Source organism: Dinoponera quadriceps, unplaced genomic scaffold (assembly GCF_001313825.1).
Source record: "Dinoponera quadriceps isolate SergipeBrazil2010 unplaced genomic scaffold, ASM131382v1 scaffold3061, whole genome shotgun sequence".
Taxonomy (NCBI): domain Eukaryota; kingdom Metazoa; phylum Arthropoda; class Insecta; order Hymenoptera; family Formicidae; genus Dinoponera; species Dinoponera quadriceps.
In genome coordinates, this window is record NW_014557306.1 from 176,683 (window position 1) to 194,474 (window position 17,792).

General features: G+C 45.8%; 1 protein-coding gene across 1 annotated transcript in view; it reads left to right on the forward strand.

Moving 5' to 3' along the window:
- The window catches only part of LOC106748987 (rab11 family-interacting protein 4A), a 29,355-nt gene extending 11,771 nt beyond the window's left edge, over positions 1-17,584 (forward strand). Inside the window, exons 4-10 of the mRNA XM_014627958.1 lie at positions 1,670-1,708; positions 2,861-2,975; positions 13,607-13,771; positions 14,152-14,521; positions 15,248-15,393; positions 15,617-15,667; positions 16,409-17,584. Of these exons, the coding sequence (XP_014483444.1) occupies positions 1,670-1,708; positions 2,861-2,975; positions 13,607-13,771; positions 14,152-14,521; positions 15,248-15,393; positions 15,617-15,667; positions 16,409-16,531 (1,009 nt within the window). The 3' untranslated portion in view covers positions 16,532-17,584. The remainder of the gene's footprint in view (positions 1-1,669; positions 1,709-2,860; positions 2,976-13,606; positions 13,772-14,151; positions 14,522-15,247; positions 15,394-15,616; positions 15,668-16,408) is intronic.
- The last annotated feature ends 208 nt before the right edge of the window (positions 17,585-17,792 follow it).

Below are 17,792 nucleotides of genomic sequence, written 5' to 3' on the forward strand. Positions count from 1 at the left end.
AGAGAGAGAGAGAGAGAGAGAACACATATGCGCGCGCGCTCACGTAATTTCCAGCCCGACGGAATTTTCGCCGGCGTTGAAAAAGCGCGCGACCAGACAATAATGCGTCGCGTGGTCGCGGCTTCGTGGCGTGCGAAAAAAAAGATCTCGTGGGAAAGCGACGGCGCTCGCACGTACGTTGCAAACAACGACACACCGTCCTCGGTGCGTCGTCGTGCGTTCGTAGTCGCGCGCGAGATAAGAAAAGGCGCCCGCGAGATTTCACGAGGGGGAGACGCGTCTATCTCCGCGGCGTACGAATGACGGAAGCGAGTTCGCGCGGAACGTCGTTACCGAAACAATAGCTTCCTGCTCTCTCGCGCGCTCGCGAGGGGCTTGTTAGCGACAGTCGAAATATCAGGCCGAGACGGAGGGAACTCTTGCGTTACCGGCGCTCTCCCCGGTAGTCGAAAGAGCCGGGGCTGCTCGAACGCTCGTAATGTATTCCTGCGCGATGGGTATCCGAATTTATGATATAACTCGCGTGTTCCCTTTTTTTCTTTTCTTTAAACGTGCGCTGAAAGGAAAAGCGCTACCGTTCAAATAACATTTACATGATCCGAGTGAAGTTACTCCAACATTCCTAAGATATAACTGAGTTAAAATAAGTTCCACATGCAAAAAAATGTCAGTTCGTGTAACCGAATAAGGACCATATGAAAACTCGGTAGCAAGAAATGATATTATTCTGTTACCGCGACTGAGAGCATTCGTGTGAACATTCAGCCGCATTAAAACCCAGTTGAGACAAGACTGAGAGCGATCGACTGAATAGAAACCTTCCACAGGAATTTCCCTGTTTCTACGAGTTTTCATCTGGTCCCTTGCTGACAGAAAATTCAATCACCAACGGAGATTTTTTTCATATATATTATACATAATTTTTACTTCCGTGTATATTATACGTCATTTTTACTGGACGATTTGTGCGACCGGCGTGTTCACTGAGTGCAGTCATTGCTGAAATGCGCGTGGAATATTCCGGCTCGATCTCGAGGATTCTGACGCGCTGAAAACGTCAGAAAACGTTGATCCGTCAGACTTTCTCGACAGCGCATGGCAGCTCATTTTAGCGCGTCGATTACTCAGCGCTTGCCTTTCCGATACACTTTGCATACTTTTATCAGTACGGCACTTTGAGTGACGAGCACCTCCGTTCGCTCAGATGTTGATTCGTCCGGATTCAGCAATACGATGTAAGAGCGTGTTGGATCGCTGTTTTTACCGAGAGCGCAACTGTTGTCCGCGCTAAATGACGCTTGCGGTTCGCTACAACTGGGGAGAAAAAAAATCGAGAGCTCCTTGCGGTACCGTGCACGCATACGTACGTATGTGTGAGAAACGTGCCGCTGTGTGCACGTTATAACCGCGATTGCTCAATTGCACGTTACCGTTTATAGAAGCGGCGATTTTTGGCCTACGGTTGCGTTTGACGGTGAAATTTGGCAGAACGATGGCGCGCGCGATGGCCGCTAGGAGCTCTCCCCAGGACTCTCTCGAAAAATAGATACAGATAGATAGAGAGAGGAATTATAGACACGATCTAAAGATAATTATTTCGCAATGAGATCGCTCGTCTTTAGACGTTGCTGCGCACAAACGCTGAGGAATGTATTTTCGTTGCTTGCAGCTCGGGAAGGAAGAGGCTGAGCTCCAACGCGTTAGCGAGGTAAGGAGAGGCGAACTTCGAAACTTCCCGTTTATGCTGCAATTTTTTTTTTAAGAGAGATTCTCGACACGCGCTCTTCCATGCATGTCTCGGAAATCATTCCGCTTGATTACTCCCCCCCGCGATTTAATTGACGCGTGCACACGCGAGAGGAAGAGGGTAATCTGCGCGCGCGCGAAAGAAGAGAGTCTTGCTCGCCGGCCGTAGGATGATGATGTGCCTCCCCGACGATAATAATAATAATAATTTCCCGCAGTCGCTCCTTTCACGGAACGCGAATCGACGGACTTTCTAACGCGTGGGCGTGCTTCTTGCGTTACTCGTGTTCTACCCGCTGACGATACACTTCGATATTCATATTTTCTTCCGTACGCTACCGTTGCCGTTACGTGTCCGAGACGTGTCTTATTCAAAGCAAGAGGCGATTAACACCTACGTGCGACGATCGAAAATAAAAAGAAAAAAAAAAGGAACGCACCGTTGCTTAAAGAGCAAATACTTCCACAATTACAGCTATCGTGAATCAGTTTTTCGATACGAATTAATTCTTTCTCTCTGTGACGAAGAAAATGTCTCTGCGTTTTCATGAAGTCTGATTTTTATCGAGGGAAAGCATCGCAGACAGAACTCGTCGAATTTTTTTCATTTTTCTAAATTGGAATATCTAAATCTCTGTTATATTTAATTCTGTATGCATATGTGCATTGGTGTTCTTAAGCATTGCACGCCTACTGCAAAATGAAAATTGTTGTTGCAACATATTAGAACATCAGTATACATGGTCAGTCACAAAAAGTTTGCAGCACATTTTTTTTAAGTTTAGGAACGTATCTCTTGTCCAATAGGAGAATTTTTTAATACATGGAGATAGATTCTCCTATTGGGTAGGAATGCGAGTTGCGAAACTCATCGAAAAAAAGAAAGTGTTGCAACCTTTTTGCGACCAACTACCATACAGAGTCTGAAGATCGACGAATATTTCAAATCGTGGCGAGTTTGCTTTTAAAGCAACAACATGTTTTTCTTCTCGCGATTTCCTTATCGCGCACGCGGTTGTTTAATATTACCTTCCAAGAGCGATCGCAGGACTCCGTCTTGAAGTCCGTCACGCCTTCGTGGAATTCTAAAGAAGTCCCCTGACGACTTTTGCAGCCAGCTCTATCGCAGTGGCAGCTTCAACAGCTCGGGGATGGGCTCAAACTACGATCCCGCGGACGACGTGTACAGCGACGTATCCCTGGAGGACGTGATGGATCTCAGCCACAAAGTGAGTTACGGAGTCCGCCTTTTTCGGCGCTAACTCACTCATCAAATCAGGCCATCAATCGCGTGAGTCACAATCCGCCTCTGCGCGCTTTTTCTCGCCTGTTCCACCTTAAAGAGGAATAAAAGAAAAAAAAATCGCTTAAGACTTGCAAAAAAAAGGTTCACACGTGTCACGCGAACACAGTTGATGACGGGGACGGCCGACGCGAAAATTCGCTCGTCACTTTTCCAGCGTGATCGCCGGTTTACGATCTAACCTGAACAAAAATAGTAACCCCAGTTTATTCGGAGATACACCTCAAAATCACCGGTCATTCGTTCTGCAACCGTCGGTCGCGCGCGTTGGCGATGCGAATCGACGTCCCGCCGAATCCTTAGGGAAACCGTCGTCCGGAGCGTCGGCAATGTGCACGTCGCACTCCCGACCGCCGTACAACGGCGGCGGGCCCCGCTCGAATCATGACAGGCACCCTCAGCACGCCCTTCACCACCCTTTCTATTCGCACTGCCCTTATGACCCCTACGCCGCGTATCATTGCCACCCGTTTTACCCGGCCCCGCCGCCGTATTGCGCCTATCATGAGGTCGTCGCGAAGAGGGACACCACGAGCTGGTGGCTCGCCGTTCTGCTCCTTGTTCTCCTCGTAGCCGGGATCTGGCTCGGAGTCGTGTGCTACCGCAAACTGTCCCACGATACTCGGCGCAGGATCGCCGCTTGGCTGGCGAGATTCTCGCCGCAGGTAATCGTGACTCCGCGCCTTCACGCTCTCGTGGAGCACGAGTTATTCGACCGGGTAGAGAAAGAGAGAGAGAAACACGTCGGATAATTAACCTTGGGTTACATCCCATTCGTTCAGATATTCCTCTACTGTATATCCGCACGGAAAGGAATCTCAGTTCCTGTGACTGAATAGGAACCAGATGAAATCTCACTGACGAGAAATGATATCGCGAACATGAGAACATTCAGTTGCATTAAAATTTGATTGAGACAACCGAGAGCAATTGATTAGATAGAAAGCTCGTACAGGAATCTTCTTATTCCTACAATCGAGTTTTCGTCTGGTCTTCGGGCAATAGGAAATTCAGTTATACCAACGGAATTATTTTTACCATGCATGGAAAAAAAATCTCAGCTTTTGCAACTAAATAGAGACCAGATGAAAATTCGTCAACGAGAAATGATATTTCTGTTACCGTAACTGAAAATATTTAGCTGCATAAAAACTCGGTTGAAATAACCGAGTGAGCGATTGACTGAATAGAAAACTTCCACAGAAATCTTCCTATTGCTACAACCAAGTTTTCGTCTGATTCCCATGCAACAAAGAAAAATTCAGTCATCTACGGAATTGTTTTACCCGTGCGGGCGATGTTTTGCCCAGACTCGCGACTCGCGTGTTGCAAATTCCAGATAGACGTTAATTAGCCGAGGAGAACGAGTAAGCAATACTTGGATAAACGGGTTAATGAGTCTGGGTAAATGCTAACGACAATTAGCGAAGATCTTGATAAACGATAAACTATAATAATCGACGAGGGGCAAGTAGAAAGACTTGATTTCGTCGTCCTGATTATATACAATCGTAACTGGTAATGCTAATTAGAGCTGAGTCATGCGGGTTTCTCGCATCAATGGGAGCAATCCAGGGTTAAGTGATTCGCGGTAGGTCTGGGAAAGACCTGCCGCTACGATCGTCGCGCGTTTCTCGCCACACGGAGGAACAGCACGGATGGCCTTCCCGCGGAATACAACTGTAGAAGGCGAATCTCGTGGTTCGTCCTCTGAACGATCCGAGAGAGAGAGAGAGAGAGAGAGAGAGAGAGAGAGAGATAATGCAACTTTGCATTTTCTTTTTGCCCACTTATGCACAGGGCTATAATCGCAGGGGCGGAGAGCCCTAGAGAGCAGTCGCGTTTGCCTCGGGAAAATCGTCCTGACCCTTTCGTCGTCCTTTCTCGGCTCGTGCAGACTGCGACGAAAACGGACACGAAGGACACCGCGCGAAATTGTCATTCTGGAACGGAATTCCTCGGAGGCGAGGCCGCGAACGACGTCAACGTGCGACGGGAGGGCGAGGATTACGGATTTTCGCGCGATGTTAGCGACGAATTTACCTCTACTTCTTCGTTGTCTTCTACGCATTCGGTAACGGAGACGTTCGTCAATACCGTTTACGAGGAGGAGGCAGACGACGACGACGACGATAAGAACGACGAGGAGAGTGTTGAAAGTAACGATGATACCGAGAAGAGATATCGAATATCAGCCAATGAGGAAGCTCAATATCGCCGTAGGAATCGGTATTTACTTCTCGAAATACAATCGCGGCGACGCTACACGAAAGTTCTCCCCGCGCCCGGAGAATGTTTTTCTACAACTTAGGAGAGTGTAAGAACAATCCTGAAAAGAATGTAACTGCACACGGTTGAGTGAGCGTTAATTACCAACGAATTAGCATGACTGCTTTTTGGTGGGAAAGACTTTTGGTTGAACACGTTTGATATTCGTCAAACTCGTTCTCGCGTGGAAAAGGCTACCGGTATAATTTCGATAAGATAAATTAAGATGTTAAATTCACGTGTTAATTAAAGTAACAAAAAAGATATTTACGATATATATACTTTTTAAATTTATGTCTTGCGGCTTTGGACGACTCTTTCGGTTTATACATACATTTGTCTATCTTTTTATTATATATTACTTCTTTTCTCCTCTTTTCTCGACCTATTTGCATTATTTACTGTCTCTAAATTTATATACAACTTTTAATCTAACCTGTTTCCACAATTGAGCCCGGTTAAAATGTAATTAACATATATTCACGGAATATTAAATATTAAATCACATTATCTCAAAGATTTCCTTTCAAATTTGCACGAAATCATTAAATAAAACGTTAAAATTACTAAGACAATCGGATAATAAGAAACTAACGCTAGGAAAGTAAATTAAGCAGTGACAGAAATACACGAGTTTTTTTTAGAATTGACCGTATCCTCACAGATAAAACGCGAGAGCTTCCGCGAACTGTCACGTTTGCTGCATTATCGCGTGGAATCAACGCGGACACCGTTCTGATGTCATAACGTTAGATCTTCGTCGAAGTTATACCGGCTTGTCCTGAATGCTTGTCCGCTTTCTGCTATTTCTGGCATACCGTGTACAACCCGCTCGTTCATAGTCCGACTATTTCGATAATTTTGCGCGAACAAACGCCTATCATATCGAACGTATAAATAAATACATACATACACGACGAATATGCGATGGCGGCGACGCCGTTACGGGTCGTCGATTAAATTGACAAGTTTTCACGTGCCTATGTAGAAGAAAAAAAAGAGAGAAAGAATTCGTAGACAAGAAGACACGAGTCGGTTTGCGCTGTACACATTCGCGGGCACGCGTCTTTATCGTTTCGCGGCGAGGAAAGCGCGAGAAGGGCAACTCGATGGGGACGACGATATTGCCGGCGAGCCTGGCGCGACTCCAGCTCGTGGAAGCATGAATCGCCGTGGCGGCGATCGATCGAGGAGCCGACGTGACTCGCGAGTCGCAAGCGGCGCGATTTCGCAAGCGAAAATCCCAGCACGACGCGCGGTCTCGCGAGAAAATGAGTCGCATGACTTGTCCGATGCAATCTGCCGGTTTCGTTGGCTGGCCCGGCTGGTCCTTCGTGAGTTTCCTGTTGATCGCTGGATGGGTTGCGTACTTGGTGCGCGAACTGTACGAGAGAGCAACAGCAAGCAGGTCTCCGACCTGATCTCAGACGAGGACGGCGGCACCGGCTCGGTAATGTAATGTTAGCGTTTTGAACGACACGTCGATTTTTCCACCGCCGACAAAATTGGCCGAAACGCGATTTCGTAACACCGGAGTCTCCGGTTGCACGACGTAGTTTGACGTGCGCGGAAGTAAATAATACGGGAGCTTGCCAAATGGACGGAATCCGCGCGATCAGAATTCGCGGACGCGCGTTCCGCGAGTCTCCCTCTAAAAACGTATCTAGTCGGCCTGGATCAAAAGCTAGTGGCTAGCTTATAGCGTATATAGTTAGTGTCGATCGTGTAATTTTCACCTTTCACATTTCCGTCATCTGCGGTAATGTAAGAAATGTAACGAACTTTTGCATCAACCCAATATGTTCTAAAAGGAGCATTTTGCGACTCCTTGCTCGTTTCTCCCAGGATAAATACATAAACGAAATGAAAATTATTCTGTAACGAAAATTTCGTTATCGTTAACGTATGCCGTTGCGCAACTATCTTGTAACAGATTTTGTCTATGTACAGATTTGTGGCGTGTACGTTATTACCTTATAGAATACATACATTAAAAGTTACAGAATACGGACGCTGGTTTCCTCTACAATCGCCGAACAAATGAAATGCGTCGGATGAGTTAAGCGATCTTAGAACGAGCGCGGTCGGTTGAACGAGGGTAACCGAGCGTGACGTGTTCACCGGGGTGAAAATTAGATTTCGCGACGTGATGATCCGACAATGAGGATGACGATGACGCGCGATTAACAGCGGGCGAGCGCGCGGGGACGCTGCTTAGTAATTAACGCGTAACGTGCGTCTTATGTAAACGTGCGATACGCCGGATAAACACATGCGGCTCGTCGGTACTTCGATGCGCAACGTACGCCTCACAATCGCTGACACATTTGCGATTATGTAACGCTATTGGCGGACGTTATCATCTTCGACGACGCGCGTTAGTCTGAAGAACGTTTCGTTGCCGGCCACGGCAGCGGCGAACGTCGGTCGCTCTTCCGCGTCTTCGCGCTCGACGCAAGTCGAATTTGCACCAGGTTCGCTCGCGATAAAGCTTAGGGCTGTTCTAAAATACGCCGTACGTGTCGGATGTCGGACGATGGCCTAATGAGAAAATTAATTCTTCAAGGAAGAATTTTCCTCATTGGACCATCGGCTGCAGTCTGACATCCAACTCCTATATACGACGTATTAGGTATGTTTCGAAATAGATTTAGCTGTCATCAGTAAGAGAGATGGGATTGGCAATAGTGATCATTACTGGTGCTGCGTTTCATGTCTCCCTGTCAGTAAATCAGGGAGTGTATCTCAAAACGTTTGTGAGAATTACAAAGTGAGCGCAAATTTACTAGGTGTTATCCAATGAAATTATAAATATTCTGGTAAATTCGCTCACTTTTGCAATTCTCGCTCCGTTTTGAGATACACAGCCGACTCTCAGTTGTTGACACGTAGTTGCTGGAGACGATTGTTGTGTTCAGTGTGATCGAAAGCAAATAAAAAAAGAGAGACAGTTGTTGAAATATGATCGAGACAACGTATATAAATTTATATCTTATCCGTTTAAGCGCGGATAAAGGGATAGACGTGATTTTGTGTAGAGCGAAATCGAATTGTACTAGCATTCTAATATAAAACAAGCCGAGTCAGGCCAATAATTTTAAGTTCGAGATATTAGCTTAAGCTATTTTCTTACATGCTTGAATATAAAAAAAGTGATAATTCGTATGTTTTTATTGAGAAAAAATCTCTTTTACTTTATTCGCTCGGTCATCATAAGAATTACTTATCCATGACAGTACACAAGTATCCAGCGTATCCTGTGACAACAGCTTATTTGTGGGAGATAGGAAACGCAGCACTAATAATTTTACACGTTGCCAACTTCAGCTCTTTTGCTAGTGTGTTAGCTGAACCTATTTACAAACACACCCATTGTAGAACAGACCTAAAGGCCAAATCACACTAGCCGTTGCCGATTGAATTGCGATTATTTTTCAACCAACCAAAGCAAGATAGCCACCGATTGAAATTAATGACTGCCGCTTGGAAAATGCTCTATTTTACAATCGTCAATCGCAATTCAATCGGCAATCGCTAGTGTAATTTGGCCCTAAGACTCGTGCCACACATACAAAAACGTAAGCAGTAAGCAAATTGACCGATCACTAGTCGACTATTCTCCTTCGGTCGAAGAATAATAGATTATTTTTGGTCAATTTGCTTAATGCTTATATTTTTCGGTGCGCCACGGACCTAACACGTCAGGGGCGTGAAAGCGTTTATCGACAAACGCTTATCGAACGCTGTTGATGTTCTTTCCTGATGTTACGCGCTTCGCAGCAGATGCGCGACTTCATCGGCATCTGCATCTTGTTTTTCCCGACTTGATATGTTCAATACGTTGATTGCCACGGGAAGGTCATCGACGCATCGACCGGCAGTGATCTTTCGCCGTGCTTCATTTATTTACGCGCACAGCACGACTCTAATTGCGTGCAACCAATTATATGATGAACACGACTAATAGAGAGTCGATGGAACGATTAGGGAATGTATTCACCGTGAATTGCACTTGATTACCATGCACGGAAAAAAGACTCGGTTCCTGAATCAACTGAATAGGGGGCCAAATGAAAATTCGGTGGCCAGAAATGAGATGTCTCGAGTATATTTTTGCGAATATTCAACTGCATTAAAACTCGATGAGGGCAACTGAGAGCGATTAACCGAGCAGAAACCTCCTACTTATTACTACTTAGAGAAGAATATAATAACAGGTCGAAAATACTTTAATCACAGATGATAATCACTAAGAGCCGTATTTTGAGCTCTTTTTTTATCGATAAAAGTGCTTCTAAAAGTAGGTTAGGAGCCACCTGACTGAGAAGCCACATTTAAGATGCTTTTATCGATAAAAGTGAGTTTAGAATGTAGATCTATATGCTTATCGAGCTTCTTTCTCCGTTGAACGTAGAGAAAGCCATTGGTGGTTCCAATTTTAGCTGAACGTTGAAACGATCAATAGAAATCAATGTGACGATTAATATGTAAGAGCACCGTTCTGTCCTATGAATTATCAGCTCAATTAAAAACACGGGAATCGCAACTCTCGGGAAAAAAGAAGAAGAGGGAAAGAGAATCTCGCGTCTATCCCGGACGAGGCGCGACATCGACGAGCTCTACTTCTCGAGTTTACGGCTAAACGCGGATACCACACCAGTTTCGCGCCGTCCCTCGGAGTGACGCGCTCAGTCGCGAGTGTTACCCATTGATATTCATATCGCGGTAAAAGGAAGACCCGCCACGCCGACGTTTTCCTCGCTCGGAAATGTCGCGATCGCGAAGAGAGGAAAGAAGGCATTCAGGGCGCGTTAGAGTGCGGTCGACGTAACACCGCAGCTCGGCTGGCAAGGAGTTAGTCGGAACATGGTATGGAGCGCGCAAATAGCTCGTCGGCGACTACTCCCCAGACTCCCAACCCGCGATGGGCGATCGGACCGAGAGAAAGAGAGAGAGAGAGAGAGAGAGAGAGACGAACGTACATACGTATACGTGCGACGAAGAAACGGACGGACGGACGGACGAGCAGACGAGCAGACCCGGGACGGAATATATTCTTGGCGCGTCGAGAGTCGCGTAGAACTCGCGGCGGAGGAAGTGCGCGTGTCCCTCGCGCGTGAAGGAAGCCGCCTTTTCGATGCGTATTATCGCGGCGCGGCCGCACGTCGCGACGGAGGCGGCGACGGCGACGACGGTGGCGGCGGCAGCATTAAGGACGGCGGTGGTGACAGTGGCTACGACGGCGAGGACGAAGAAAGCGACGGAGCTCGCGCGGGGATGACGAGTGCACTTGCGATATGGGCGATGACGTGACGCGATAGACGCGACGACGACGACGACGACGATCAACGGGGAGCAACGGAGTGCGACAAGCACGCGCGCGCACGATGGAGCTGAACTTTTGCGAGGAGACGACGGAGGACTCGAGCGATCGCACGTCTTCCGGGGAGGGGCCGTCGTCCGGACCCGGCGCCGGCCTCGAATACGACCTGTGGGAGGGCCAGTTCCAATTTGTGGGACAACATCAGCCGTCGTCACCGCAGCAGTGCGATCGACCGTCCACTCGTCGCCGCGGCTCCCGGCTCACCGAGCAAGTAAGAGGAGGCGACTCCGCTCGCCGCGGGAAATGCATCGCGGTGGAATTTTGCATTTTGACATTCGCTGACGTTTCTCTCTCTCTCTCTCTCTCTCTCTCTCTCTCTCTCTCTCTCTCTCTGTCTGTCTGTCTTTGTTCCTCCATCCCGCCCTGAAGATTAAAAATAAAAGTAAGTCGCGTGCTCGTCGTCGTCCCAACGAACGTGGGGGATCATCTTCGATCACGCCGATGCAGGATTTTCGCAAGAGAGCGAGCTAGAAGACTCTAAACACCCTAAGAAATGTGCTTGATCATAGTTTGTAGACGTTACGGAGCGATAAGGATTATACACTTTTTCGACGGAGGAACTCGGAGCGGTTGCTAATTTTTCCCGGCGGAAATTGATAAGCTTGCCGACGTCACTGAGTAACCCGTGCTTTCTTCTCGTCGGGGGTTGCGTTAATATAAGGTATGCGTCATCTTTGTGTAGAGAGGCTGATCGACTAGCTGAAACTGGCGGCGTATTTCGGCGCGTCTGTCAGAGCGGATGTGCCCGAGCCATCAAGAACGACCCAAGCCCGACTCGACGAGTCTCTTCTCGCCAAATGAATTGTAACACGAGACTGGCACAGTTAGTTCCTCCGACGATCGAGATGATAAAACACACCTCGGGGAATGTTTACTCGCCATATTTCGTGCGTCGAATCTACGGCTACAAGTTCCGATATTCATTAAAAAAACAACTCGGTTTCTGAAACTGAATAGAGACCAGATGAATACTCGGTGACGAGAAATGTTGTCTGTTATCGCGATCGAGAACATTCCGTGTGAACATTCCGGCATTAAAACTCGGTTGAGACAACCGAGAACCAATTGACTGAGACACCTCCTATAGAAATTTTCATGCTCCTACACGGGGAATTAATTGGTTGAATTAACGCAATGGACGAGGCAAACGCGTTTTTGTTGAAGGAAACAGAATATTTGATTCTAAGGACCAAATTTAGTCTCGAATTGAGTGCGAGTAATACTTGCATCAATACAAATTCAATCAAGTCAAGACTAAAAATCTCCTAAGAGGATTATAATATTCTTGCTTATTTACATGAGAATATCTATCACTGATCCAAGACTAATTTTTCCCCGTGCATATTATAGATTTCCAATACTATAGCCGAGCAAATACCGAAACGTAACCTTGATCGCATTAGATAGTATGCGCGAGCAGCGCATACGTGATTTATTCTAATTACTGGAAAACATCGCACCGGGAATACACGATGTCGTGTTAAGCGAAGTCGCGCGATATTGTATCTCCGTCCGGTTATATTCGAAAGCCATATCAATCTGCCGGCGTCTTTATCGCGCACGATATTCCTCGATAATTCGAGGCACCGGCTCTCAAGTGAGAGCGATAAAACCGCGGAGGTAGGTGCGGCGGCAAATTGAAAAGACGTGATACACACGCTCGCCTTGGGCAGATCAGCCGGAATGAAAATCGGCTGCAGGATTATCGTAGCGTGAGGGCCCGTCTCGATCCGACACAATAACTCGCGCCGCATTATTCGCAATTAAAGCACTTGTCCGTGACGCTCCGGCGAAATTATTCCCGTAGATTTATCAGCCAGAACGATCTCGCTTCGAATGCGACGTTAACATTGTGACGCCACCGCACACGTAGCTGCTGAATCACCAATTAATTCTTCATCGTTTATTCGCATTTGATTCTCGCCGGGAATAATAATTCCACACAGCTGCCCCCCTCACTCTTCCTTGTTACGCGAGACTCCCTGAAAAGCGACAGTTTTCAAAAACCTCTCTCAGTGGCAAAAGCTTCATACACGCGCTGTGTGCCATCGCGCATAGAATATTCATACGATATAATGTTATGTTATCTGTGGGAAGGCCGCGAGTCTAACAGTATATCCTGTTCACTCCCATTGATAGTCGTGGCGGCGTGGGCACGCGCGCAACAGCTACTCCTAAACGGCACACGGCGTTTCCTTCAATACACTTTCTCCGCGCAATTCTGCGCCCACGTAGCGGCAGCGCGCGCGCGTCATTCGCGCGTTTGCACTGATTGATGTGTGGGATTTATTTACATTCCCGAGACCAACGGCTTCGTGACCGGTCTTACGACCGACCAACACCTCGTGGATCTTGAAACTTCCCCGCCGCGACAGAATACACGGTAGGACGCGTGTAAGGATCACGTATGCTCATTTCTCCTGTCGTATAAAATAGACGTAGTTATTTTGGAAAATATGTAATAGAAATAAGAAGATATAAAAAGTATATATAGATAGATATTTTTTAAAATAGATGCATTTAACACGTTATAATACTTTAAGAAAAATACATTTTATATATATATATTCAGCTTTTAGCCAAGAAGGGGACTTCATCTATAATTTTGATTTTTATCACGCTCACTCTTATTAACGAATGCGTCCAATAAGTCGAACAAATATAAGATAACAATCTTAGAAACGGCGAGAATTGCGCAGAGGCGAGAATTTATCGGGCATGGTCGTTAACGTTGAAGAAGTGAACAACGATTTCGGTCTGATCTGACGTGAGATCAGTGAAAATGTAATCCGAATCGCGGAGAAACGTAGGGAAGACTCACTCTTGCGAAAAAGGAACGCGATGGATTATTACGCTCGCAGTGTTCTTTCACGAGTCGCTGAATATCTTTTTTTCGTGTGCCGCAGGTTCAAATGATCCAAGAGCAGATGCATGCCTTGGTGGACACTAAATCGGTCGGCGAGGAGAGGTACGCTCGAGCGAAGCAGGAGAACGCGACGTTGCAGGCGCGCATATTGATGCTCGAGGAAGCGGCCAAAGACGCGGAAACGAGAGCTGAGGAGAGGCTTCAAGTGAGTGTCCTGCGTCCGTTCCCTACGCGAAAAGTCGAATCGAATTACTTGCGTGTAAAAGCAAATATAAGCAGCAAAAGCTGGGAAATCGCCAGAATTTCTGTCCGTGTCGGCTTTAAACGCAAAATCGTGTTTGCAAAAAGGAACTTATGAGTCATGGGATATTTTTACAATTTACGTTCACGTTGAGAAGCCTGAATGACAAAATGGAAAGCGCGCTGCAACAAGACTAATTGCGACTACAACCTGGAAAAATTGCACATGGACAGACGGGATTTAGCTTCGAATTACACGCGCATCGGCAGCTTTTACTTCGGCCGGAGGAGAGAGAGGATACTTCAAGGACACTACTTTCTTTTCAATTTTTCGTTCGTCCACAGGCTGAGCAACGAAGGCATCGGGAATGGGCGTGCCGTTTGGAGCGCGAGCGCCAGTTACAACTGGAGAATTACGCGATCAAACTGCAAGCGGTGGAGTTGGACAGCTCGAGCCTGCGGGACGAAATCGCGCGGATTCGTGAGCAGCTGGAGAGAGCGCGGGCGGACAAAACGCGGCTTGAAAACGATCTCCAGGAAGCCAGGAGAGAAGCGGACACTGCGCGCGAAAGTGAACGCCACGCAGTGAGCCGAGCGAACGAAGCTCATCATCTGCTCGAAGCGATGAGAGAGGAACTTTCGTTGCACACCGAAGATCAGCAGAGGCTCGAGGAATTGGTGCAGCAGGTGGCTCAGCTTCAAGCTCGCAATAAGAGTACGTTCACCGTTTTCGTTGCGTGCCGACTTCAACCGATTAACGCGACTCTCTGCTCTGCCTTTTAGTTTTACAATATATAAACATGGTAGGGAGTTGGTAGCACCGAAAGTGTGCCCAAGTTACGTGCGAAAGAGAAAAGTATACAGAAATATGGGAGGAAAAGGATAGAGTATAAAAAAAACAATTGCCCTGTGTAAACTGTCATAAGTGACATTATATTATGGTATAGTAGATGTATTGTTCTGAGTCCCAGAGCAGTTCGGGCAAATTATTCTAGTTAACTATACAGTGGAAAGCGTCAAAACTATGGCTTGGCAACGATTTCGACATGTGCGCACTGAGGACAAATATTCCATGTATATATATATATATATATCTTTCTCTCGCACGCTACTTGGACACACTTGAAAACCGAAAAAATTCTTGGAAAATTTGAAAAATCCGGTTATCCCATAGTTTTCATTTATCCGCTGAAAGAAAAACCAAAAATAACCGCGAAAAATGGGAAAAATAAGCAAATTTTTTCCGAACCTTTAAAACCGTACTAATAAATAGGGAATATGTTAAAATAAACTTGAAAAACACGATAAAATTGAAGCAAATTTCCAATCTGAGAATGACATAAAAATTACATATTGCCTATAATGATAAATCAAGCAAGCTAACTTATTTTCTGTGATATACATTTCTCGATTACGTAACATTTCGTTCATCGATTCGTAGGTTTGGAAGAATCTCGGGACGAACTGCAGGCCGCAGCGGCGTTGCAGGCAGGTCGTGAACTTTTAATGTTGAACCCTTGCAATAATAGCGCCGAGAAGGGGCCTAGTCTCGCCGTGGAGCTGTTAGCCGGCATGAACCCAGATCAGGTACTTTATCTTTGCCATATTGTCAGGCCGATTCGAAAGTTCGATTTTCTGCGACGGTTCATTGATTAGTGGTGAATAGAGTATAACGAGTCACCTGCTAATTCATTTGTACCGGCAGATACCGACAATATTGCCGTCCGACTTTGGATACAGCGACTGTTGGCGGTCGCGGATAAGCAAATAATCAGCTAATTAACGACGACTTTCTAATCGCTTTTTACAGATAGATGGCCAAAGGTTCGAGGAATTCGGCGAACCGTGCACAATGGCTGAGGTATTTATCACAGGCGAAATCAAATTAAGAATAACTTTCATCAAACTCGGCGATTAACGAATAATAATAATAATAAGATAATTACCAACATCAAGTTTCAATTCTGTAACTGTCGTTCAATAATAATCGAAAAGTTAATATAATTTCTATATGCGTTATAACGAGATAGAGCAGATAATGTTTGAGAAACTGAAAACAGCAATTTTGAAACGTTAGTTAGATTAATCTGAGTTTGGCGAAAGTCACCCTAAATCACATCTCATAAGTTAGCGGAACAAAATGAGCAAAACCAATTCTAAGTAATATTTTTATTTGTCGCTCATTTGTTGCTAAAAAGAGGAAAACTTGCCGTTAGTTTTTTTAATGATATGCTAGAGAAAAATTAAGTTAGCAGAACAATTACATAAATGCAGCAACGAAATTCTACATAAAAAATAATATATAGAAATATATATATATATATGTTATTCTGCTAACTCTTTAATCTTTCTTTACACCATTTAAAAATAAGGCTGACGGAGCAAACAATTTTTTGGCAACTTTTCAATAACAAATGCGTAACAAATAAAAATATTGGAAATATTAGTTCTGCTCATTTTGTTTCGCTCACTTCATCCTGGATCAAACATCGTCCTAAAGACGTCTCTGAATCATCAAACAGAAAGTTAAACCGAAATCATATCGACAGCCGTGTGATCTCGAAGCAGCTCTGTGAATCTTTATGCGTTCACCGTGTTGCAGATGAAACAGGCACTGAAGGAACAGCAAGAGGTGAACACGCAGCTAAGGACGTACATCGACGGAATCCTGCTGAACATCGTGGAGAATTACCCCCAACTGTTGGAAGTGAAGCAAACGCACTGAAACATAGCGCATATAAAGAGCCTATTAGAACCTGGCTAGAATGTTATACTCGGACAGTCTCGAAGCGGGTTGTACGTTAAACTCTTCCCGTCGAGTCGACGTGAGAGATGGAAGAAGCTGCTTGGAATCACTCTCGACCGATACACAGTTATATTTTACATATAACGATGTCTTTTTTAGTGCGAAATTCTCTCAGTGCGAAAGAGAGCGCGTCGGGATCCATTTGCGGAGGGGGAATCAATTTTAACCACGAGCCGTCTGCCGCTACTTGATGAAATGACAAATTGACGCCTGAGTGGCGCGAAGAGGGGCCGCCCGAGAAACGTCGGGAGGAGGACGTCTGATGAATTCGGGATTATCTTTTAGACCCCTCCCAACGACGTCTCTTCTTCATCCCCGCGCCGTTCGGGATCGAAATGTACTGGTTTTAAGATCCGCCTGAGGTCGTTGAGCTTCCGACGGATTGTTTAGAAAAGTGATGCTGCTGCTGCAGTCATGTGTGACACGATGAGAGGGAGGAATTTCCGACCCGGTTTCACTCAGGAGACCAGCTTTGTGCGCCTTTACATCTACACTCACACCCACACATACACACTCACACATATACCATATACATACATACATACATACATGCAAACTCACATCGTTCGCTCAAACCGATTCGTGCCGATTTACCACTGCCGCAAATCGTTAGTTTTACCGCGAGTCAACGTTTGTCGTTACCAGGGCGGTGAGCGAATCTCGATTACGTTACGTTTTTTCCTTGATTGTATCGCCGGCGAATAGCTTGTACGAGAGTTACCTAAGTAAATAAACAATACGCGATATGTGACGACGGTTTACATGACTGTGCTATGTGTCACGAGAGCTGTGATGCGTTAGAGTACCTTTTAAATTAAAACTTAGTGTCGCAATATATAACACACATACACACACGTAAATAAGAATACACAATTAAGACACGTACCTATAATTATATAGGTGGAAATCTTGTACTCTAGATCTTTATACCGAACGTTAGTAAAATTCTAATTAAATGGTTATATTTTGATACTCGTGGTTCTTCCTCCTCTGTCATTCAGCCATATCGTGTGAAAATTAAGTGATCGTTCGACTTACTTGAATTACAGCACCTGGAGACAAATGATCTCTCTCGGTGAATCGTTTGATCCCCGTCGTCGAGTTGCATTCCTCGAAGAGGACTCCGTCCGACACATCTTTTCCGAGATTCCAAACCGTCAAGTGTCGGTTCTGCGGTTAT